The sequence below is a fragment of the Diabrotica undecimpunctata genome, chromosome 9 (genome assembly GCF_040954645.1).
Source record: "Diabrotica undecimpunctata isolate CICGRU chromosome 9, icDiaUnde3, whole genome shotgun sequence".
Lineage (NCBI taxonomy): Eukaryota > Metazoa > Arthropoda > Insecta > Coleoptera > Chrysomelidae > Diabrotica > Diabrotica undecimpunctata.
The window spans coordinates 25,752,772-25,780,060 of record NC_092811.1 but is presented as its reverse complement, the minus strand read 5'-3'; the positions used below and the strand labels follow the sequence as shown (position 1 = coordinate 25,780,060).

General features: G+C 33.3%; 1 protein-coding gene across 21 annotated transcripts in view; it reads left to right on the top strand.

The window, feature by feature from the left end:
- The window catches only part of LOC140449704 (serine/threonine-protein kinase MARK2-like), a 473,378-nt gene that overhangs the window by 378,285 nt on the left and 67,804 nt on the right, over positions 1-27,289 (top strand). For 18 of the 21 annotated variants that reach the window (XM_072543024.1, XM_072543021.1, XM_072543022.1 and 15 more), the window contains 4 exons: positions 1,849-2,014; positions 9,984-9,995; positions 15,981-16,154; positions 19,707-19,851. In XM_072543024.1, coding sequence (XP_072399125.1) covers positions 1,849-2,014; positions 9,984-9,995; positions 15,981-16,154; positions 19,707-19,851 — 497 coding nt within the window. The remainder of the gene's footprint in view (positions 1-1,848; positions 2,015-9,983; positions 9,996-15,980; positions 16,155-19,706; positions 19,852-27,289) is intronic. The other 3 variants (XM_072543017.1, XM_072543013.1, XM_072543009.1) reach the window with 2 other exon arrangements.

Here is a 27,289-nt window from a genome sequence, read left to right as displayed (position 1 = left end):
AGGTCATGTAGCGAGAATGCATGACTCACGATGGACGAGCAAAATTACAAATTGGAGGCCAAGAGCAGACAAACGTAGTAGAGGAAGACCACTTACACGTTGGGCTGACGACATTAGGCGTATTGCCAAAAATTGGCAACAAAAAGCACAAAATCGCAAAGAATGGAGGAGTTTAAGGGAGGCCTATGCCCAGCAGTGGACGTAATAAATTAAGGCTGGATGATGATGATGATTGTGTGAGTGTCAGAGTATTCACAGTATAGGCATTTATCTGTATCTGTCTTTCTGAATCTATGAAGATATGTCCTAAAACACCCATGTCCTGTAAGCACAGGTCAGGAAGTAATCCAGTCGCCTGTGACCATAGTCCACCCATTACCTTAGGCTCAGGATCAGCATCTTGGTCAACTGAGCAACATTTCTTTTGTTGTTACACTCTTCTTGCCATCTTTCTCTTTCTTCTTTTTTATGGCTGCTGTCAAATATTCTCTTCTCATAGAAATATCTCCTTTCTACTGCTAACACATGCACAGGAACACAACCCGTGATAGTGCACAAGGCTGCCGCAGATACAGTCTTGACTTGTTCTCTCTACTCGTATAATGAGTCCTTTGTAGGTCGGTATCTCTATCGCCTCACTCCAGACTGGTGCCGTGTGTATGCTCCCTTCTGGGCTACCACCCGTATATGCTCCCTCCATCCGCCATATTGGTGTAGAGTCACTCCGAGATATTTGACGCATTTCTTTGATGTTAGTTGTACCCCTGCACATTGGAGTTCCATCCCTTCTGTTTTCTATTTATCCTTTAGAATGATGGCTTCGGTTTTCCCTGCTGTGAGTTCTAGTCCGTGATCTGTCATCCAGTCCTTCACGACGTTGCCCATATGTCTTACCCGAAATCGGAGATCTGGCTCGTCCCGCGCTATTATCAGAACTGCGAAATTATCCGTAAAAGCGAAGGGGGTTACACCTCCATATTCGCAGTTCATGACGTCATCATAAATATCAGGTTCCATAGCGTCGGACCCAAGACCCGATACCTGTGGGACTTCAGCCGTTACCTCAACGAGCGTGCCCTTCTCAACCATGATCTTTCTCTCGGAAAGATATTCCGCCATCACATTCATCAGATAGTTAGGACACTCCCTCTCTTCCAATGCCCGCATCACCTCTTTCCACTGCAGAGTGTTGAATGCATTTCTAACATCGACGAGCAGCAGCTGTTCGTTCCCAATGTTGTGCAATGCCTCGATTACAGTTACAATTGCGTCAACTGTGCTCTTTCCTTTGCAGAATCCGAATTGTTTTGGGAAGCAGTACCAACTAATCTCTCAATCATGTCGTCGATCCGTCCTCGCAGTATCCTCGCAGTACAACTTTCCGATGCATGGGAAGAGACGTATGGGGCGAGTTTTGGGAAGCAGTACCAACCTTGATGTCCTCCAAGCTTCACGAAATGTCTGTGCTTCAAGCAATGTATTCATACGCTCCAAACCCACTGAGTCAGTTAACCTGAAATTCTGACAAGGAAACTTAAGGCCTAATCCTAAAAAATGCAATTGATCCTCTGAAAAGTTACTATTACTTAGATTTAAAACTCGAGGATGAAATTGGTGGCCCAATTGGGAATGTTTATTTATTATACATATTTTCATAATAATTTTCTACTAGAAGGGGTTGTTTTTAGCCCTTCAAGAAGTACACTTTAATAGCATACTGACTCTAGTCCACTCTTTTTGTTAAAATCGGTACGTTACTTCAAAATTGTAAAATTTTAGCATTTTTTATCATGAAAGACTGGACCTATATATTTATGTATAGAAATTTCTAATTAAATTCATTTTTAGCCGGAAAGTGACGGTAGCCGGAGCGGCAGCAGTTTATCCCTGCGTAACATGACAGGGCAACAACAGGCCACGCCTCAACCCGCTATACAGAGCCCTCAACACAGAGGCGTGCATCGTTCAATTTCGGCGACGCATGCTAAACCTAATAGGAGAGCATCTAGTGGAGGTAAGTCGCTGTTTTTTTTTTGAAATCTTACAGAATTTTTTTCTTTTCCCCCTTTTTCTTTTCTAAAGATAAACTAGCAATTTTCTTGGGACACTAATACACAGAATATGTACAGTCTTTTTTTAAATATTGTATTATTTATTATATTTTATCTCATCTGCTACATACTATTAATATAAAAGTGAGTTAATTTGGGAGTGGACCGATAATGACCTTTCCTTGGTGAAATGTTGAAAAAACATGTTCAAGAGTAGCATATCAATTTTAAAAATAATTATCCATTATATACGTACGTTTACACGGTAGCTGGTTTCCCCTGGCTGCGATGATATCACGGGAGAGCTCCTTCAGAACATGGGAGACAAAGGATGTTACATAATGTGGAAACTTTGTAATAAAATTTGGAGATGCGGAAAGTGGCCCAGAGAATGGCGCACATCATTGTACATACCAATCCATAAAAAAGGAACAACTACAAAGTGTAGTAATTATCGTACCATCTCACTGACTTCCCATCCAAGCAAAATATTACTAAGAATCATTAAACGCCGTTTGCAACAATACTTAGACAAACAAATTCCCCAAGAACAAGCAGGCTTTGTCAAAGGGAAGGGTACGAGAGAGCAAATCCTTAATATGCGGCAGCTCATAGAAAAGGCCCGCGAATTTAAAATTCCAATAATAATCTGTTTTCTAGACTACCAAAAGGCATTTGATTGTGTGAAGTGGGAAGTTCTCTGGACAGTTCTTCATGAGATGGGAGTTCCAGATCATTTGGCAATATTAATTAAAAACTTATACGAAGATAACTCAGTTAAAATAAGAATTGAAAACCAGCAATCTGATACCTTCAAAACCAGCAGAGGTGTACGACAAGGGTGCATACTATCTCCAGACCTGTTCAATTTATATGGAGAATACATAATGAGGAACGCACTCGATGGATGGAGAGGCGGCATCTCCATTGCAGGAAAAAAGATCTCAAACTTAAGATTCGCAGACGATACAACACTGATAGCAACATCTGAAGAGGAGATGTCGAGACTGATAAAGAGAGTAGAAACCGAAAGCAACAAGTGTGGGCTCAAGATTAATAATCAGAAAACAAAAATCATGATTGTGGACCACGTGAATATCCTCCAAACAGCAGGCGCCCTAAATCAATTCGAGACAGTAGACGAGTTCACGTATCTAGGATCTTCCTTAAGCAATGCAGCCTCCTCCCATACGGAAATTCGCAGAAGAATGGGGATGGCCAAGAACGCGATGAGTCGACTGTCAAAAATATGGAAGGACCGCTCTTTATCCAAAAAACTCAAAATGAGACTGGTACGGACACTCATTTTTTCAATCTTCAGTTACGGTGCCGAAACATGGACAATAAAATCAGAGGATAGGAAAAGGATTGACGCATTCGAAATGTGGTGCTGGAGATGAATGCTACGCGTCTCGTGGACGGAGCACAGATCCAATCAGTCGATTCTCGAAGAGCTAAACATTCAGACCAGACTCTCCTCTCAGTGTCTTGCAAATGTTTTAAAGTTTTTTGGCCACATTGCGAGAAGAGACAATGACAACTTAGAAAGACTAATTGTGTGCGGAAACGTAGAAGGACGTAGAGGCAGAGGACGCTCACCTATCCGATGGTCAGATCAAGTACATAAAGCCACTGGAGAGACGTTTTCCGAGTCCATGAGAGCAGCCCAAAATCGCAAGAGATGGAGAGAATTGACAGCCCGCATTGTAGGAAATCACGATCCTCAGCAATGAGGAAACGACAAGAGAGAGACACGGTAGCTTATAGACGAGTTCATCCGCCTGTGGTGCCAAATGGTGCCGAATGAAAGTACAAGAGGTGTACCAAAACAGAGGTAGTCGTTTATAACATCACGTCAAAACGTTCTAGCGCTTTCTGTGGAGTACTAGCGTAATCAATAATTAATCTAAGAAGTCATTTGTATGAGCAAAATGCAGATTAAAGACTAGTTCAATCGTCTTCAGAATATCCACACAGCTGTTGAAAATTACGTGTACTTTGGTCGGTCTTCCAACACAACAATTCCGAAAAATATCGGGCGTGTGAGCCTAGCGAGTGAATATGATCGTCATTTGACTGTGTGCTTACGTCAGAACGGAAAAAGATTCGCTTAGTCGCCATAATCTTGAAAATGGTTGCTGATGATTAAAAAGGTCGTGACCAAAGATAAATCATGAGCTTACAGTTATTCGAAAACAATATTCTTTATAATGAAAACCTTTCAAACCGTTCATTATTGAACAACTAGATCAATCACCGTACCAAAACGTTTCGAAGGCATAGAAACAGTTTAAATGAATGCTACTAGAGCACAGAAAGCCGTTACAAAAACTGTTTTAGTGACTTAAAGCAGAGATGAGAGCGTATTTTTAAAGGAAGATCGTATACTTTTAGGACATACTTCGTATTCCAAGATCGTCTCAGAAAGGAATTGACAAACTAATAATGGAGAGTAGTTTACCATTAAGTACTTAGTCGTTCGGAGTCATGAATCATACAGGTTAATTCACCTTAATGATACATACCACAGATATAGGCAGAGATGTGGTTTATGTCCAAATTAGTACGGCATTACAAGAAGAAGATTTACTCTTGCTACCGTGCTTTACGAAATCACAGTCCACAAGAAATAAAATAGGATTTTAAACATCTAACAGACCATTATTGACATATTGAAAAAAATGCAGTAGAAAAGCTGAAAAACAGAAAAAAAACACACTCAAGAAAATCTTAAACAATACACCATAGTTCTGTTCCTTTCTAATGGTGACTGTTAGATCACTTTAAAATAAAATATTGAAAATACTTAGTAAAAAAATATAATAGTTTTAATAATCTAAGTTGTTTTTGGGTAAAACAAGTAAACAAGAATGATTTTGAACCTGTACTGAGAAATGTTGCTAGTTTATCCATCGACTTGCTGTTTGTGCGACCTGCTTTTTTACAGTTTCATTGTGACCAATACCGTTTGTAACTGTAGTATCAAATTATTATGTATGTATAAATTTTAACAAATCTCTTTTGATTGTTTCTTATTGTAATATTTTATATTTTTATTTTAACTATCTATCATATCCTTACATCTTATATTACTATACAGTCAGTTCTTAATGTAATACGAGTAAATGTTTTCTACCCAAAATTAAAAATGGAAAAATTTTAACGTAACGCACACGCCATTTTATCTTACCAGGGTGATGAGGGTATAACTACTCGTTGCAAATGTTTAAAGAGTTTTTGAACTTTATATTGCAACGAAATTGCTTTGGTGCCGCCACTGATAAAATTAGAACACCCCAAGTAAAATCAAGAAGATTCAAGGAAACCGTTAAAAGTGTAGAAGAATAGGATTACTGTCATTTTTCAGTTAGTTTGCGTGACCATTTCACGTTTACGTGATGTAAAACGTGACATTTTAGGTAGATGCCATGTAAAGGCGTCACATTTGATGTAGAATGTAACATAAAAGATAACATTTGACGTAAAATGTGATATAAAACGTAACATTTGACGTTGATGCAATATAGAACGTGACATTTGACTTATATGCGATGTAACTCGAGAATACGAAACACTTGACATAAAATACGAAATAAAAGATAACTTTTGATGTGAAATACGACATAAAACGCGATATTTAACGTGGATGCAACGTAAAGCGTCACATTTGACGTGAAATACAACGTAGGATTTAACATTTGACGTGGAACTCGCCATAAAACATGACATTTGACTAGGGTGCGATGTAAACTATGATATTTGATTGGGGTGTGACGTAAATGACATTTTAACATGAAATGAAAAATTAATTATATTCAATTCTGATGAAAATTTGGAACTGATGACAAATTTGGAACGAAAAGTCGTTTTCCTGCATCCTGGTGACCGATACGGTGAAATTATTATTTGCAAGTTGTTTATTTATTGTTTAATATTTACCTGTTAAAAGGTTTTTACCTCTCGGTATTAATAATTAGGTAGAAAATTATTTTATTCGTTACATCGTGATTATACCATTGTATTTACTCATAAAACTTAAATAAACAAAATAAAACAAAAATAAATAAACTATCATGCTTTTGTGTATAACGGTAAAATTTTCTTTCATAATTTTATATTATTTATTATAAAAATAAAACACTGAAAACTTTGTTTTCAAAACTTCCACAAAATTTACTCTAAAATCTTATGACTACAGCTGTTTCGGCAGAGTGCATTTCTCAAGTGATCTATTTTTGGCATGCGTTTACACTTTAAAGTTTTTAATGAAATAGGTTGGTCGGTCAGATAGCCAAGCGGGCTGGGCGGCCGGTTCTCATTCGCTTCACTGCGAGTGTTTCAGTGGTTCGATCCCCAGCTCGGTGTACAGAAAACAAAAAAGGTTAACGCAGCAGTTTAAAATTCTAAATGAATGTGCGACTTAGACTAGAATATGCTGGTGTCTGATCGGCCTATGGTGGAGCAGTACGGCAAGAGATAAGGGCTTGCGGCTCAGTGATACTCCTTCATAGATCCCTACCGGAAGGGCGAGGCGCCTAAATACCGTTATATATATATATATATATATATATATATATATATATATATATATATATATATATATATATCTTTCCGAACATATATATATATATATATATATATATATATATATATATATATATATATATATATATATATATATATATATATATATATAATGAAATAGGTTGAAGAGGGGAGAACTGTTTGTCTCAAGTTGGTCATTCAGAATTATATCTGTGTTTTTTAATTTGTTAATTTCCATAGATTTAACAAAGAGAGCTTCAGGCCTTTATTTTGAATGTGAAGAATTTGAAATTCGTCATTAAAAGAATGATTATGATCTAGAAGGTGAAGTGCGTATGTAGAATCTGTTTTTCTATTATTGAAAGCCCTTTTATGTTCTGCTATTCGTTTATTAAAATTTCTACCAGTTTGACCGATGTAAGTTTTTAGGCAGTCGCCACATTTAAGTTTGTATACACCACTGTGTAAGTGCTGTTTATTTTGGCACTTGTTGTTTTTAATATATTTGCCTAAGTTGTTGTTTGTTCCAAAAATTTTTTTAGAACAAACAATAGGGCACATAACAAAAATAGATCACTTAACAAAGGCACTCTGCCGAAACAGCTGTAGTGATAAGATATTATAATAAAATTTGTGGAAGTTTTGAAAACAAAGTTGTCAATGTTTTATTGTTATAATAATTTCAAATCATGAATAATCGTTTCCCATTTGATGATTTTATTTTCTAATCCTGTGATTTTCATACCAAATGAGGATAATAGCCAGTTATTATTACTGGTTGTTATTTTTCAAATGTTTGTAAATAATTGATAGATCACTGCGCAGGAATTGCTAACCATTTTTTGTAAGAATTGTTTTATTTCGGCACTTTTTATTCTGAAATTGTGTTAGCGATTTGTTTTCTCTCTCTTTATTGACCTCTCTCTCTCTCTCTCTCTCTCTCTCACTTTATTTCTGTCTCTCCCACTTTATTTCTGTCTCTCCCTCACTCCCTCCCAATGCAATAGAAAGTTTAGTTACAAATTGCTTCAATAATGTACCTGAAATCTATTGTAATTGCTAAAAATATATAAGCTTTTCTGCTACTTCTTTTGCTTAAAAAATTTAGCACCTTAATTTTTATTAACGCAGTCGATGCTTTCTTTTGCTTTTCTTTATTGTCGATCTGTTTACGACAACTGAGATACTCTGCTTAAAAGAGAAAGAAATCATTAAGGATGAGTTATCCTGAGAGTATTGGATGTTGAACTTACCAAGGTATTAAGAAAAACTACTGTTTACACTTTTTTAGACTCATATTTTTTAAGTTTTTGCAATACGTAGTGTTGTTGTCAGTAGTTCTAGCTTTTCATGTTGTCTTTTGTTCGTAGATCATACCAAGTAGAAATTTTATGATTTTATTTTTTATTCACTTGGCACATTGCACGTTTTTTATATATACACACATTATTTCCACTATTACAAAAAATCACCGTCATAACCAAGGACCAGATTAAAAATTTAATGATGTGGTTCATTTTTCATGCTTAAATATTCGTGTATACAAAGACATCTGACAATTGACATCTGACGTTATATCTGTACCTTGAAAAGTGTGCGTTGTTAATACTACTTTAATACAGCAAAGTTTTTACTACATGTATAAGATTTCTTTAGGAGTGTAAATCCAGAATGAATCCGATAAATTTATTAAATATCGTGTATCAGATTTAGAAGATGATTTAATCATCCTTGTTGTTGGTTTTTAATTTTCTTTTAATTCTTTTCTGAAATTTTCACAGATACGTCTTATTATTTTCAATAAAATAATAATTTTGTTTATAATAGCGACGGGCCATGGATTGGCTTTAGTGCCAGACTTCGCTCTTCAACTACACAAGAAAAGTGAGTCAGAGTAATGCGAATGTGCATGACCTATTACTAACATTTACAGTATCCTGGTTCATGTTAAGAGTTCAATAAAAATTCTATATATCTAGAAAAGGTCCTTTAGTCATATGGAGCATTTGAATTATTGCAATACGTTTTCATTCAATGGCTTTTGGAAATGTATGATTTTGTAACTGCTTTCTAAAATAGTCTCGTTACTTTAAGATTTTATGGAATTTCTTATTTAGAAATGACAATGGTTAATACTTTTTAAATTATCCATTTATTAGTTGTCCCTTGTCAAACTAGGTTATCAGAAACTTTGTTTCATGTCATTATAATATTTATAGTAGGTATGTCTCTATTTTCACCTTATTACTCATTCATCAGTCGAATATTCACTCGTGAACTCTGAATCAAAAGCTCCAATTCAAAATCATATTTGGATTTTAAACTAGTATGCTTCCAAAAATCTGACTGGAGCGTTGCTCCAAAAATCGATCTACTAAATTCCGAAACATCGAGCCGACACCTGTTACAAATTGTTTTAAAGATAAATGTAGAAATACGATTTATACTTAATTTCTTTTCGTGATCACGCAGGCTTTGAATTTGTCAAATAATTTTATATATTTTTAAATGAAAGTATATTTTAGAGTAGGTTTTTAAAAATGTGAACCACGATAAACGTGTCTTTATGAAACTTTGCATTTTTAATGAGATTCCACTAACTTCTAATCCTTCTAAGTTGCACATTCAAAAGTACTAATCTAATGCTAACTCATTATGATATCTAGTAAATAGACATAGATACAGACAAGTTATAAACCTAATCTGCTTCTAAGATGTTACAAATCAAATATTAATTTATTTAAAGTATATATATATATATATTAAATCAGTTTAAGACTTATATAAGAGGCTGCTCTTATATATTTCTCTATTAGGTCAACTCAAGTCGAGATTTTATTACATAGAGTGGAAACCTACTAATAGAACTTATACTAATCGACGAAGGCTATTATTTTTAAGAAAATCTACAATAATTGACAAAATAATTCCAACTAGATTTCTTTCTTGATAATAACATTAAATATTGGTCCTTCGAGTCGGATTGTAGTTCGCTGATACGAAAAAATTGTATATTACGAAGGCAAATCTATTTATATAAACGAAATGTTACTTTTGAAAGTTTTAGAAATAAAATACAATATTGTAAATACTATTCACGAGAAAATCTATCATACTGAATAATAAAATTTTGTGAATGTACTTTCCAACATTTTGCTAGCCGATAATCTTTTATATAATAGAATTTTTGTATATATTTTAAACTATAAATTGTACCAAAATAATAAAGTGTATAAGAGCTTCTCGCTGTACTATATATGGCTTTTAGAACGAAACCAAACACGTGTCATAATAACTGGAAAAAGCAGGTTGAATAAATCCAGCTTGTGCCTTTAGTGTTTTGTTGTGTGTGTTTTAACTGACTGGATTTTTCTCTATTCTTTTCAGGTGGAACCATAGGTAGGTGCTTTTTGTTAGATGGTCTGTAATGTTGTGAGTAACCTCACCACACTGGGACTTTTGAAGGGCCTAAACTGTACATAGGCTTTGAATGCTATATTATGTGTGACGTATGTTTTAAATTTCGATTTTAACTGTTGTGTAAAGTAGACGTTTTTTATGTTTTACACTGTTTTAAATATTATGTGACCATTTTTTATAAAAGCAGATCGTTAGAAAGGACGGCCATATGTTTAACAATTCTTTAAAAATTGATAAGACAGCATATATGTTTGGCATACAATAAAATTATGTAATAGTATGTAGATAACTGTATTCTCCATTCATCTTAATAGCTTCCCAGCTTCTAGTGCTTCTGCAAAACTCTGCTCCGAATATAAATCGAACGCTAACGGTGATAGCACGCGCCCCTGAGGAACTTCTTTTTATGTACAGCTAATTCCTAAAAAACTGATACGACTCTTAAAGCGTATTCTGTAGAAAATTGAGCATTGTATTTTGAAGCATAAATACTTATTATTTACATACTGTCATATATGTATATATATATATATATATATATATATATATATATATATATATATATATATATATATATATATATATATATATATATATATATATATATATTGTTATGATTGTTTATTTTGAGTTCAAACTTAGTTTATTGAGCCAATAAAAAAATTATAACTTATCTGTTATCAAAAGTAAAATAATCCTTATATTACCTGTGTTCGATGGATTCAAAAGATTTTCTAGTTGTCTTTTATCGGGAGAGAAGAAAGGATAATAATACAAATATATTATATTACAAAGATTTACGTTTCTTTATTTTATATGAACGAATAAAACAATTATTAAATTCTGTCGTTATCTTATCAATCAGCATACAAGAAAATAAATCAAATTATTATGATAATAAGATTATAAAGCTACATACATTTATATTACGTGAAAAACCAATTTTACTTAAAATTTTCTTTACTTGAAAAAAGAGACCACAAAACTTTAAACTTTTGATTAGCCTAACAAAACCTCAGTTCTTAAATTTGAATGCTAATGACCATGATGTCGAAACGATCCTTCACAGATATAAAATTCAATTGTACAAACACTTACAGTTTATTTTCTTCTTGAGTTGTATGTTGGAACATACCCAGAAAAGTCCAGTCTCCTCAAAGATGTGATCTCCCCTCTTTGGCACCTCGGCTCCTTCTTTACGTCTCTGCAAACCTCCTTCAGACTACACAAAAAACACCTGATTCACTTCTCCAAACTCCGCTACTTATTTATGACACCAGGACCTCCTTTTGTCAACTTGATGCCGTAAGAATACTTTCACATATACTTTATAAAATGCCCACGGTAGATACAAGGACCTCTTTTAATCTACTTGTTATCTCCTTCTTCAAACTATTCACTTCTTTTCGTTACGCCGGTATCCAAACTCACGAACCACACCCTATCTTGAGACACACGACTGTTTCCTTTCGATGACCAAAATATGACTGACTTCTCCTGTCTCATCATCGACTCCCAAATTCCCATTTAAAAACGACCGTCCAATCAAAAAGCTTAAATTGTGTTTACTATGATATTGGAAAAGCCTAATTTCGGTTTCAGAGAAAACTAAATAGCTTACTTTAAAATTGGTTTTTTTCAATACATCATTTATACATATTTCAAAAGATTAGAATATGGTCATTTAATACTCGACTCTACAAACAATGAAGAGATTAACTTACAGGTAAAATGTCTTCTAATTCTAAACAAAGGTTTTTTGATAATTTTGTTTGCAACGGAAACAGGTCGTTTGCCAAACAAATTTCTATTCTTATCTACACTAAATCTTATCTTAAATTACTATATACAATTTATTTATATTGATTTCTTAAAAATTTATTCCGATGGATATTTTTATTTGTTTTTCTTTGGTTGGGAAAGAAAAAGTATGACAATATATATATATATATATATATATATATATATATATATATATATATATATATATATATATATATATATATATATATATATATATATATATATATATATATATATATATATATATATATATATATATATATATATATATATATATATATATATATATATATATATATATATATATATATATATATATATATATATAGCTACAAAATCAAGATTTTTGAGATAGGGTAATATTTACAGATGTGAAAATTTTTCAATCTTCTAAAAAGGTCAAAATTGGGGTGTATAGACCAGACATTAATAGATTTAATTCTCTATATGTAGATAGATATCAAGCCGCTGATCATTTTAGCGCTAATGTATGGGGATGGATTACATCTAGAGAAATGGGAATGGTATGGCATATTGATGGCAGGTTTGTTGGGCAGACTTATCTGAATATTTTAGAAAACATCATGTTTCCCAGTGTAGAAAAGTTGTATACAGAATATAATTTTATCCTCCAACAAGATAATTGTCCTGTTCACACTGCAAACCAGTGGCCCCAGAATAACAATATCGAAACCTCAGCATGGCCCAGCTACAGTCCAGATTTAAACCCAATCGAGAATGTGTGGGGGGTTATTAAAAAACGGTTATATCGGCGTAATTCTATACCTCAAAATGCTGAAGAGCTGTGGCACGGTATACAACAAGTTTGGGAAGAGCTCTCCGAAGAAGACAATTTCATAGTTCCTCTCACGCAGATGGACCGAAGACTACAAACTGTTATCAATGCTGATGGAGATATTACAAAATATTAATTTTATTTTTACATATCTAAATTTAATATAGTTTTGGTCTTCCAGACTATCGCTTACCTTCGAGAGTTTCTTGTTGCCTCCATTTTTTATTAATAGAAAAACTGTGGTTCTGCTTATGTTAAAATGTTTTGCTGCCTCTGGTAGTGCCCAGTTATCTTTTAATTTGGTTTCAATTCTTGCTTTAATATATTGTTGAGTTAAATCGTTTGTTTTATTCAAAAAGGTCACTCACGTTTTACTCAAAATGATCAAATCTTACTAAGAGTCGTATCAGTTTTTTTATGAACCAGCTGTACATCTTTTGAATCTTGATATGCATTGTGAATAAAATCTCGCGTTCTGAAACCACTATGGATGTTTCCTATATTCTCTTCGTAAGTATATATTTTCGAATTTATGCATTAGTTAAAGGTTTTGGGGGCTGTCTTATATTCTATACTAGATAAAAAGTTCGAATCTAGATTTTCGCTACTATCGATAGATCATAGGGGATTGAGGTATATGCTGTAGCCTGTATACCTGTATATACATGCCTGTAGCAAATGTTCTGACCGGAACGGGATAATACTCAGGTACGCAACGGAGTGACAGGAAACGGAAATGCTTCAATTATTGACTACAAGTCACCACTAAACTACGTGAACAAAGGCTAATAGTCTAGATTACTGGTGGATAACCCAGGATGTGACACAGCGGAGTCTTAGAAAGGGCACGTGGGGACTTTTTGGAAACATAAATCTTTTATACTGCACCACTGACTTCTGCTGTAAAGCAGAAGCTACAATATTTCCCAACCACCAGACATATTCATTAAATAAATATAAGGTTGAATGCTCGGATAAATAAACTTTGATCAAATAAATCACAGTTTAATATAATCTTGCCCAAGTACTTTCAATCATTAGATCATCTTCAGGGGCATTTCGTCAATAAATTATATTGACGAAAATGCCCCTGAAGATGATCTAGGGATCGAAAGTACTTGAGCAAGATTAAATTAAACTGTGCTCGATATATGCCTTTTATTTGATCAAAGTTTATATTATTCATTGTTTTATCGATGCTATTGTCATCTAATTACGATATATGTATCGTACAATATTTACTCATCACAACTCTTTCAAGCCTTGCTATTTCATATGTGAAATTTGTTAGGCAATACCAAAAAAAAAATCTGGAGAAGAGACAAGAAAATTCATGGCGACTTATCCAACAACTATTCTGTCAAATCACACAAATAGTAACAATGGTCAAGACTTAACATATAAATTCTCATTGTTAATTCTCAATATTTCATTCGGCTCGAAATGTCGGTGATTCAAACCCAAAAGCTATGGTTTTTGTACATTTAATGATGAATCAAACATATTTTAAGTATGCATCCTGGCGTTTGTCAACACACAATTCTTTTCTGCGAATTATGTGGGAATATATACGTCTTAAAAAGCAGTAGGTTAAGAGTTGCTACCTCTGACGTTCTAGCTATTTCTAGAAAGATTCATTTCAATTCATTTTGTGTGAATTTCTTACAGGCTTTTAATTATAATTTCCATTATAATGTTTAGAGATATTTCCAGTAACGTTCTTCTTGATACCTCTAATTTGTTCACTGCCAATTCCAAACTAGATGTTTTTCATTTATGATTTTTCATTTAAAAACGTTGCATTGAACTAAATATTAGCTTTCTGTGTTTATAATTACAAAATTAATTAGTATTGGTCAAATAGTGTCGTTACATTATGCATTACATTTGAGATGACGTTGTAGTTTCGGTGTTGCCAAGTGCATTTTTAATGGCGCAGTCTCATGAAAACGGATAAAGTTATGCCATGCAGAAAATTTAATTAGTTTGTTGTTTTATCAGCTTTTACAAAATTGTTGGATTATCCATCCTGGTTCTCAAGATGGACAAACAGGTTGTTGGGTAATTTCAAAATGTGGGTAATTAATATAGGTATTTTTAGTTATAGATTAATAATTTAAAGTGACCTATTTTCTGAATATTTGAAATAAACCGATATTAAAATCGCAAAAATGAGGTAATTTTTGTATGATCATCGTCCATGTTAGTATTATGTCGCAGCTGTATGTCAGCTTTCCATTTTTTCTGGAACAAGACGAACAAGCTCCATTTTGTCAAATTTTTAAATGAGATCGTGTAGCAGTAATACATCATTTGAAAGCTTTTGGAATTCGTGTTTTTACAGTTTTATGAAAGTCACTCTGATTTTAAAATTGCGACAAAATGCAAACTATGGACTTGCCCTAATAATTTAGTATTTAGTTTTGATGGAAAATGCCCGAATTTTGACACAGCAGAAGCTCACAGAAATCTAGGAACTGAGTCACACAAACTAAATCACACAAGATCAAACTATTTATCATATAAAGTATCGATAACCTCATATTTTGAAAGTTGTCAATAAATATACAAATAATTTATCGAAGTGTGGAAACTGTAGAAATAAATAGCACATTTTGGGAGTTTTCCATAGAAGCTGAAGAATATAAAATTATTAGGGTAGTCCTAATGTTGTATACATTCTCGACACTGAACGTTGAGCATTCGCCATTTTGAAACAGTGTGAACAATCACACTAAAATGTAAGAACACGAGTAAGACGAGAGATTTCAATGATCTATTACTTGCCATATGATCCCATTTAAAATAAATAGACAAAATGAAGCCCGCCCGCCATTTTTAAGGTTACGTTATTTTTACATTAACGATGTAACCTTTTGTCACTAAAACACCATAAATAATTTGAACTGGTGTCTAAAGGCAATGGCCCAAAAATTGATATATTAACTTAAGTTTTATATTATGGTGATCAGATATTCCAATTTTTATCTCAGGACCGTCCCATTTGTGTATTGAATTATTGTATACATTGTAACGCAGTAAATCATTACAGTTTGAAGATGTATTGAACATATTAAGCTCCAAATATTACGATATGTTACAGATGACTCCAAAGAGGTAGTTGAAAGCTTGATCTATATGAATTAGAATCGTTTTTTAATGACCGCAGAAATCTAAATTGTTAAATAATTAATTTTATTACTTCAGTTATCTTGAACAAGTTGTTTTAACTGTTAGAATAGCAATTTTTTACAATTAAGTACAATAGTAATTTAAATTTTCTAAAGACACTGAGATCTTCGATTACGAATATATATTAAAAAATTTTTGTTAAGATTATACAATATTTGGTTTATTTTTCTTAGGTGAAACTCTAAGGACAGAAGCCCAACCTCAAGTACCTGCCTCGCGAATTAACAACCAACAATCTTCTAATTTCAAACGGCAAAATACCGTCGATAGTGCTACGATCAAAGAAAATAGTGCCAGGCTAAACGTCAGACCTGCCAGTGCTCAACCCAAGACGACTACGGAGAATAGTAAGTTACCTGCCATTTAAAATGTCAAGTTAAAATAAGTTAATATATTACATGAGTAGTTGCACATTTTTTCATCTGTGTTCTAATGCAAAACGGTTTTAACGCGTTAAGTGAGATTATTCTCGTCTATTTTGTTAAACAGGGTGGCGAATTTATGAAAGTTGCAGGTTTGCAGGTATCTGCACATATGGCCTAAAATATTAGATTAAGACAGAATAAATGACTGATCCAGGTTGGCACACTCCTGTTAATTCCACGTTTACACAGCTGTTCTTCCATTTCCTTTTTAATGAAATTTATAGAGTTAATTAATGTTCATTTTTATTAATGACAGAATTAATCGATTGTCTTCTGACGAATTTTCAAGAACATTTTCACTTCACTGGCTAGAATATTCATCTTTTTTATTTGTATTACTTCTCGAAAATTTCTTTTTGATCTTCTGCTGTAACTTTTGTTTTTGTTTTGTAGCTATTACAGTCTCTGTACTGCTGTTACCATCACTTAAATATGTTGCAATGACCCGTAAATTTGGAGGTGGTAAACCGTTTGCTGACGTTGTACTTTCTGCTTTTTTGGTACGCATTACAGTCTCAGTACCACTGTTACTGTCTTCTCGAAAGTCATCTGCAATCACTGACGAAACTGAGGGCTCTATGAAAGCTGTATCATGTCTCTTATAACTTGAAGGTCCTTTGTTTACAGAAGTTTTATATTCTTTAAGAATTTATGGAAGTTTTAAATCCTTGCAAGTTCTAAAAATTCCTCAGCTTTTTTAAATTTCGTTATCTATTCTTTGTGTTACTTTTAAATCGCTGGAGAAACTGAAGTCTTTATGAAAGCTATATCATGTCTCTTATGACTCAAACGCTCTTTGTTTACAGAAAGTTTAAATCCTTCAAGCTGCAAAAATTCCGCACCTTATTTAAATTTCTTTAAATCTTCTTTAATCACTTTTAAATCACTGTAGAATCGGAAGTCTCTATGAAAGCTGTATCATGTCTCTTATGACTTGAAGGCTCCTTGTTTACAGAAATTTTAAATCCTTCAGGCTGCAAAAATTCTGCAGCTGTTTTAAATTTCGTTAAATCTTCTTTGTATCATTTTTAAATCACTGGAGGAACTAAAGTCTTTATGATAGCTGTATCATGTCTCGTATAATTCGAAGGTTCTTTTTTTACAGAAAGTTTAAATCCTTCAAGCTGCAAAAATTCTGCAGCTGTTTTAAATTTCGCTAAATCCTCTTTGTATCACTTTTAAATCACTGGGGAAACTGAAGTCTCTATTAAAGCTGTATCATGTCACTTACGAATCGAAGGCTCTTTAAGAAAGTTTACAGCCTTTAAGCTGCAACAATTCCGCAGCTGTTTTGCATTTCGTTGACTCTTCTTTGTACCACTTTTAAATCATTGGAGAAAGTGAAGTCTTTATGAAAGCTGTCTTTTATGATTCGAAGGTTCTTTTTTTACAGCAACTTTAAATCCTTCAATTTGCAAAAATTCTGCAGCTCTTTTAAATTTCATTAAATCTTCTTTGTATAATTTTTAAATTGCTGGAGAAACTAAAGACTTTATGAAAGCTGTATCATGTCTCGTATGATTCGAGGGTTCTTTTTTTACAGAAAGTTTAAATCCTTCAAGCTGCAAAAATTCTGCAGCTGTTTTAAATTTCGCTAAATCATCTTTGTATCACTTTTAAATCATGGCTGAAACTGAAGTCTCTATTAAAGCTCTATCATGTCTCTTATGATTCGAAGGGTCTTTGTTTACAGAAAGTTTAAATCCTTCAAGCTGCAAAAATTCTGCAGCTGTTTTAAATTTCGCTAAATCATCTTGGTATCACTTTTAAATCACGGCTGAAACTGAAGTCTCTATTAAAGCTCTATCATGTCTCTTATGATTCGAAGGGTCTTTGTTTACAGAAACTTTAAATCCTTGAAGTTGCAGTTGCAAAAGTTACGCAGCTGTTTTAAATCTCATTATATCTTCTTTATATCACCGACGAAACTAGAGTCTCTATGAAAGCTATATCACGTCTCTTATGACTCAAACGCTCTTTGTTTATAAAAAGTTTAAATCCATCAAGCTGCAAAAATTCCGCAGCTGTTTTAAATTTCGTTAAATCTCTGGAGAAACTGTAGTGTCTATGAAAGCTGTATCATTTCTCTTATGATTCGAAGGTTCGTTGTTTACAGAAAGTTTAAATCCTTAAAGCTGCAAAGATTTCGCAGCTGTTTTAAATTTCATTACATCTTCTTTATATTACTATTAAATCACTGGAGAAATTGAAGTCTATATGCAAGTTGTATCATGTCTGTTATGATTCGAAGTCTCTTTGTTTACGGAAAGTTTAAATCCTTCAAGCTGCAAAAATTCTGCACCTTTTTTAAATTTCGTTAAATTTTCTTTAATCACTTTTAAATCACTGGAGAATCGAAAGCTTTATCATGTCTTGTATGATTCGAAGGTTCTTTTTTACAGAAATTTGAAATCCTTCAAGCTGCAAAAATTCTGCAACTGTTTTAAATTTTGCTAAATCCTCTTTGTATCAATTTTAAATTACTGTGGAAGCTGAAGTCTCTATTAAAGCTGTATCATGTCACTTACGATTCGAAGGCTCTTTAAGAAAGTTTACAGCCTTTAAGCTGCAACAATTCCGCAGCTATTTTAAATTTCATTACATCTTCTTTGTACCACTTTTAAATCATTGGAGAAACTGAAGTCTTTATGAAAACTGTATCATGTCTTTTATGATTCGAAGGTTCTTTTTTTACAGCAAGTTTAAATCCTTCATGCTCCAAAAATTCTACAGCTGTTTAGTTAAATCTTGTTTGTATCATTTTTAAATCACTGGAGAAATCAAAGTCTTTATGAAAGCTGTATCATGTCTCTTATGATTCGAAGGCTCTTTGTTTATAGAAAGTTTAAATCCTTGAAGTTGCAGTTGCAGAAGTTCCGCAGCCGTTTTAAATTTCATAATATCTTCTTTATATCACCGACGAAACTTGAGTCTCTATGAAAGCTCTATCATGTCTCTTATGACTCAAAAGTTCTTTGTTTACAGAACTTTTAAATCCTTCAAGGATTTATTGAAATTTAAATCCTTTAAGGATTTATTGAAATTTTAATCCTTCAAGCTGCAAAAATTCCGTAGCATCGTAGGCTCTATCATGCCTCTTATGAGTCTTAGGTTCTTTGTTTAGATAAGTTTTAAATTATCTAAGGATTTATTAAAGTTTTAAAACCTTCAAGCTGCAAAAATTCCACAGCCTACATTGCCTATTTTGCGTAAATACCTTTACGTGGAAACTATAAATTAATTATTTCGTTTAACAACAATCCGGTTACGTTATCTAGTCTGCTGGACACAAGAACATGGTGCAGAAAATAAATTTACCACTCAAATGACTATTTTGAAATTCGCGTTTTGCATTAGAATACGAGTCTTACGTTATCCTCAACTGTTTTCTTTTTGTCTTACCCTTTTCCTAACCTCCCACCTCTCGTTAGTGTAGTGTCTATCCATTTTTTTGTTTTCTTTTTGTCACATTAGGTATACAAGCTCCGACTAAAGCTCGAACTGTATTTAAGAACCAAGCATTATCTTTAGGAACTACCGTGGGTCGAAGGTCTACCATTAGCTATGACGGCAAATCAGATAGTACAGAGAAAACTAATTTGACCACCGAAACACCAGGGTAAGTGTCACAATCTATTAATTTATATATAATCTATATTGTGATGAATAGGGGTGTAATAGAATATCAATCAATTAGAGTGTTCTTTTTATATCTAATAATACTTGTACAACAAATTTCCAACCGCAAACAACTGTTTATTAATGATAAATCAAATATGGCTTCATTGAGTAAAAGTTTTTGGTAATCTACAATAAATATTTTTTGATAGCTGAAATGTCTTAATAGCTCTAATAATGAAAAGCACAAAAAACTAGCGTCGGATTTATACCTTTTTTATATTGATATGTAACGACCGGTAGACTTTTGCATGCATTGGAAAGAATCGTAGTGGCAGTTTTTCCACGCCAAATGGGATATCTCAAAGATATATTTGTAAATATAGCAACGGCTTCTTAAAACGTCGAGAAATAATTCATTTTTTTTGTAAATTGCAAACGGAAAAAAAAGTAATTCGATGATCAGTGGGGCCAAGAATTGTGGGAAATCCAACAATTCGATGTTTTGAGTGCTTTCTTTCCTTTCCGTATCCGAATCACTTGTTCATATCTTATACTTTCAATGTTTCACCTCTTGAATGGCTCTTCCACTGGCTACAATTAATTTAAAGTGAGTGCATCCGTGATTTAAGTCCGTGCAAACTAATGGGTGCTAATTCTGAGTCTATTAAGTGACCTCCATGCGATGTTGGGTAATTAATAACCTGCAGATATCTGTCCCTTTAGGTCTATGACATCTTCGAGCCAAGTGTCAATCTAAAGCTGTAAAATGCATCGTTCAGCAGTTGTTTCAATTGGATCCGTGCTACTCATGAAACTTCTACGAAATTTTAATGATGATGAGTGCTCAAACATGGGATGACTTTAGTCACTATCTTTTTTCTTTCTCTCAGTGTCAGAAATCACTTTCCTTCTGATGTTTAGAATCAGAAGAAAGCAGTCTCATTTATAGCGTGATCAACGTGGGTTGGTCCAAACCAGAAATGATTACTCTGCTCCAGAAAAGCACAAAGCCAGTACTAATGTATTCTTAGCACACTTGGCTGAATTGTCCATGGTCTTATAGCTTTACTAATTTTTTGCTCCAAGATGGACATAGTTTTCACTTACCTATATTCTTTCGCTTCAGCCTAAAAGTAGGTTTGTTGTGCTTTCTTTACAAAGCTTCTTTACATAAATTGGTGCTAAAGTTCGTCATAAGTAAAAGGATAGCCATAGATCCAGTTTATCATGTTTTCCTGATCTTTTCCTATTCAACAAGAGGTGGTGTTTAATTTGATCAGGTGTGTTTTTGTTAATCCTATTGGTGTGTAGGGTCATTGCTGAGGTTTTTTAGGCTGTTATATGTTCCAGATATTGCTGTAGCAATGCTTTGAAACCTACGATATATTCTGTCCGGAAACTTCTTGAGATGTTTTCTGTATACCTTTTTTTATGAGTTCAACAAAGTTACATACTTTTCTGGGATTGGCACTTTGATAGGTTTCTCTCAATATTGTTGTGGTTTTCCAATTTTATAGGATTTTATCAATTCTCCGAACACTTTTGACAAACAAATAGTGGCATACTAGATTGAATTTACTTTTGTACGTAATACTAATAAAATGAGGTGACGTTTCCAGGTTTTTTCGAAAAAAGAGATCATCATCAGCTTTGAAAAGCTCCGTTAGTAAACAAATTCTATTCAGTGATTGTGAAATAATGCGTAATTTATCCCGAACAATTTTTTGGTTGCCAAATACATTTTTTTTCTTTTTTTTTAACGCCCTTCTCTCTATTCGGATTGTCGAATATAAGCCTCTCCTAATTCTCGTCATTCATATCTGCCAAATACGTAGTCAGTATTATTTTATACCGAAACGAGCATAATCAGTTACAATATTCTTTTGCGCAACAATTTTCAAAAGATCACGAAGAGTATCAATGTTTTCTATAATTTCTAACAGTGGAATGTCTTCTTCTTGACTGGCTTTACTCGGGGTGAGTCTTCGCCAAATCCACTATAGCCCTCCGTCTTCTACGATCTTACGCTTCCATTTCCCATTGTTGTGCCCCAATCGTAAATAAATCAGCTTCAACGTCATCCTTCCATCTTTTTCTGGGACGGCCTACTGATCTTCTACCATCTGACCTCTCTAAAAACACTGTCTTTAGCATTCTGTCTTCCTCTGATCTTACCACATGACCTGCCAATCATATCCGGTTAGCTTTTATATGTTTGACGCTGTTTTCAGTACCATAGATAGTCACCAATTCAGCATTGAGGCGCCTTCTCCACTCTCCTGTCAATTCATCTCTTTGGAGTCCAAATATCATTCTACAGTCGAATCATCAGTGGAATGTGAAAGACCTACTATAGTACTACTGATAGACATTTAGCCATTCAGACTAGATAAGACATTTTTAATTTTGAAATTCCATCCTCTTCCTACTCCGCAATTATCTAATTATCACTATGCCAATCAGCCTGCCCGAGAACATTTTCTAAAATATTGTAGCTTGTCTCCTCATGAAAAGAGTATTTTAACTCGTGTCATAGTAAATAAAAAATGTCTATGCAGTTGGCATGTTAAAGTAGTTCTTGGTAGTGTTACAAACGAAGTGCTGAAAATTGCCAGAAAAATTCTTCGTGTCATATTTTAATACCTAATCATCTTTTTTTCTTGTCACTCACTTTTGTCAATAATAAGTAAAACATGATCAAAACTTGTCGGAAAATTTTCAAAAAATTACCACTTGTCAAGTGCTTTAGACTTTGGGATACTTTTATTTGATTATATATGATATTCAGAAATGCGTTTTATGGAACGAAAATATAACAGTTTGAAATTTGTTGTATGGATATAATATAGTTGCCATTAAATAAAATTTATATAGAATTAACTCATGTAGTAGCCGTAAATAGTTTTTAATGTATTTTGTTTTTTGAATTATTAACAAGGATCCATCTGAATTGCTTTTGTAATAGACATTACGTATTTTATCGTCAGAACAAAGTTTTTACATCTGTACAATATTCGACTATCGTTTTTTTAATTGCCATGGTTTTTTCAATGAAAGGAAGGATGTGTTATTTACACTAGGTCTTATCTCTTATATTTGTTAAATTTTTTGCTCTTTGTAGTCAGTCGGGGAATTTAACAGACTTCGTTCTTTGTTTTAATGTAGTCTATGGGCTTCCGTGTTTTACGATTTGTAATTATTATCATGTATGTTATTCCTCGTCTTTTTCGTATTATTTTCTCCACATTTCCATTATTCCACTCTTATAACATATCGTTTCACTCCATAGTCTTGTTTCGTTAGACCATTGGGGGATCATTCTTACCAAATTGTGTTTGTTCTATTGATAAATAATCCTGTTTGCTGAAAAATATTCACCTAAATATGGGTGTTTTTTCCACGTTAGGGCCAAAAAAGTTTCAGTCACTTTTCTGTTTGATTGATTTTCAAAGAAAAATCATTATGTCACTGGCCGACATGGCACATGTCACTTTTGGACCAACTAGCTCTCGTTAATGTAGCTTCCCAATATCTGCATTTTTGTTTGTTGAAATAGTTTTCTAAGAGATGATATTTCGAGAAGATTTTCAACGAACGAATTGATACGTCACACATTGTCTTCAGTTGAACAAGTAGACTTAAGCAAGCGGAATCTTCTGTTTAGCAACACCAAGGTTTTTTTTTAATTTACTATTATTAGCTATTTTTTATTAAATTTATATTCGGGACATGTCTTAATCGGCGAATGGTTGCGGCGTAGGATTGACCAGTCTTGAAAAAGGTTTCATTTGCTAAAGCATGATGCACGTATTGTGATCAATAAATCCTGAAGTATACTCATCCATCGAGATCTCTCCTCTCTTCCCGCATCATTCTTTTCTGTAGTTTTTAAATTTTAAATTAGCAGTTTTGTTGACGCATTATGTTGCTGTTTTATTTCATCGTCTTTAACTTCATTTTCATTGCTAATTGCGGTATTGATAATGGTGCTATTATGCTACTAGAGTTGCTACATAAGGGTCAGATTATCAAGGTTGACGTTTTAGTTGTAAAGGAGCTCAGAATTCTTTGTCATAAAAATTGTTCTAATGTATATTCCAAAGGAGATGGTGTTTTGGGAAGACTTTTAACTTAAGTTGTTACTTGTTTTTGTCCAGGAATTCAAAAGTGTAGATGTTGATATGGACTGGATACTGATCACATTATCACACGGTAAAATTTATTCGCTGTTAACTATTGTATGGACATAGGTCTTCTCCAAATGTGAGACTTCTCCGTCAGGCTCCAGTTTCTAACCACCCCCTTCAGATCATCTGTCTGTCGAGTAGGCGGTCCTTCATAGCTGCGCCTATTCTTCTCTTGGTAGCCTCTCTTAAACATTTTTGTTCATCACTTTGTCTTGGAATATACCCTATCCATTTTCACTTTAACTTTGTAATGCTTTCTATAATGTCTTTTATGCCAGTTATGCGCGGGATCTCATAATGTTGTCTCGCCATGTTATGTCTCACAAAGTTAGGCCAAGCATTGATCTTTCCATCTCACTCTTTGGGCAACGTTAGCGTTTCAGATCCATATGTACTTATTGGGATGTTTCAATATATCTTTCAGTTTGCTATGTATTGCTCATCGAAAAGCTATTCTTCTCGCCTGTTACACGATTGGCTATCCCAACTTATTTTTATGTAATGACGAAGCCTACTTTTTAAATTACTTTTAATTCTTGTAGCATTTCCTGAGCTTATTTTAAATTACCAGTGATTATAACTTTGTCATCTGCAAATCTTAGGTGATTCCAATGTTCTCCATCGATTTGTAAACCCCTAATACGCAGGGCGAAATCGTACTTGTTTTTTTTATTTGGTATGTGTCCAGTTTATTTTCTATTCTGACAGTGAATAATCAAGCAGACAATTTATATAGATGGTGTAAATTACTGCATGGTCTATAATTTTCGAGGTCCCTTTAATATCCTTTGTTATATATGCGGATTGATATAGTATTGTCATCTAGTTGGTATAACTTGGTGTTGTACGCAGATATTAAAGAATTTTTTTTACGGCGCTGATAAGAGCAGGTCCTCCAATTTTTATCTCTTCTACTACATCTCTACTAACCCACCTGAGGTTTTATTTTGGTCCATATTTTTTTGTTTTTTAGGTTTTGTTGAATATATGGCGAATTTATTTGTGTATAGTGTTTTGTAGAATCCTTGTTACTATCTGTAACATTTCTTCTCTGCCATTTGTCGATTTATAAGATATATAACATTGTTGTTTTAGTGATTGGTCTATCAAAAATTTAATATGTTCTTATGTTCTTTAATTTCTTTTAAAATCTTCTTGTTAATTTTATTTATATTTTGTTGTTTGATACCTTGATATTGATTCCGTCTATTACGAATTATAGTTTTCCTGTCATTGAATTTTCTTTAGACAAACTTTATCTGCACATTCTCTTCTCGTTATATCAGTGGCACATTTTCCAATTTAAATACCTGATAAACTACTTGTCATCATGAAAATGTCTAATATATTTTTAAATTAATGTATAATTTTGTAACATACGCTATAAATATTCCGTACTTAACCTAGCTATATGTTGCTAGTTATTTTTATAATAAACCTGTAGATTTTAGTATTTTGAAACTATTTTATAAACAAAATCTAACATTACCCATTCGATGCAGATTATCTATCATCTATTGTAGGAATAAGATGTTTTTATATTAATATAATAAATTATTAAGTAGGATCAAATTTTTCTCATAAAAATTAAAAATAGATGAAAGTTATCTGCATGTTCCAAAAAAACGATGAGGTAAACATTTTTTAACGAGATATATTTGTTGCTAGTAAATGTAGAAACAGACGAGCAGATCTATTTGAAAGAAAAGATTCCTCCGTCCATCTCTGTTCCAAATACTGTTAAAATATATTTCTTTTTCTCGTAGTCCTACAATCTGAGCTGGCTGCACAACTTGCTTCCATCTCATACGGTCGTCTATGATAGTTGAGTTAGTTAGCCTCATTGTTCTTACATCTGACCATATGTTATCTCTCCACCCCATTCGTCTCCTCCCAGATTAATGGCAAGGCGGTTATTAGGGAGTCTGTGGATATCTTAGGCGTTAGAATTTAGTTTGTTGGACAATATCGTTACGGTATTGGTTAGTATTCGGTATGTGATAGGGTCCGAAGATCCTTCTTGCGATTTTTCTCCCAAAAAATTTCGTTCCATTGCTTTTGTTAACGTCCATGTCTCATATCCATACATGAGCACCGGTCTAGACAAGTTGGTTGTACCAAGTGCTCCAATTCGATTTTGAACAAAATCTATTTGATTTAAGAAAAAATTTGATACTTTTTTCATCTTGTATGTGTTGACTCTCAAAAGAGAATATTAAAGTTAAGTTTCGAACACTGTTATCATCGTTCTCCACATTTCTCTGTCTTAGATTGTTAGGGAAGCTTCATGTAAACCATGGCCAATAAGTCTTCTTGATATTCGATCCATTACTCCCCTATTCTTTCTGCTACTACTTTCTTACTATCCTACTATCTCATTTATGTTCTTATTGAGGTTATTGTTATCGTGATTGTAACAGATATGTAACAATAAAACACTGAAAACTTTGTTTTCAAACTTCCACAAAATTTATTTTAAATTCTTATCACTACAGCTGTTTCGGCTGATTGCCTTTCTCAAGTGATCTGTTTTTGGTATGGGTTTACACTTTATAGTCTCTAATGAAATAGGTTGAGGAGGGGAGAACTGTTTGTCTCAAGCTGGTCATTCAGAATTATATCTGTGTTTTTTAATTTGTTGATTTTCATAGATTCTAACAAAGATAGCTTAAGGCCTTTATTTTGAATGTGGAGAATTTTAAATTCGTCATTAAAAGAATGATTATGATCTAGAAGGTGAAGTGCGTATGTAGAATCTGTTTTTCTATTATTGAAAGCACTTTTATGTTCTGCTATTCGTTTATTAAAATTTCTACCTGTTTGACCAATGTAAGTTTTTGGGCAGTCGCCACATTTAAGTTTGTACACACAGTTCTTCCACAAGAATTTAAAATAAATTTTGTGGAAGTTTGAAAACAAAGTTTTCAGTGTTTTATTGTTACATAAAATGAATTTCCATCAAGTAACGGTCGAATCCATCAATTATGTAACAGATATATTGATGAGAGCGATTGTCCTTTTGCATAGTTCTGTTTCTGACAAGATTTTTTTCCTTCCTTTTTCCGCCTTCATATTTTTTTACCATTTCATATAATTTCGATTTTAATACCTCTCCTCAGCGTTTGAATTTTTGTTCAGCTCATATTTATCGACTGCTGGACGTAAGCCTCTCTTGAATACTTGTATATCTCCCTATTCTGTAAGTATAGGTAATATGTAGCAAAATGTTGGAATACAACATTTTGCTAC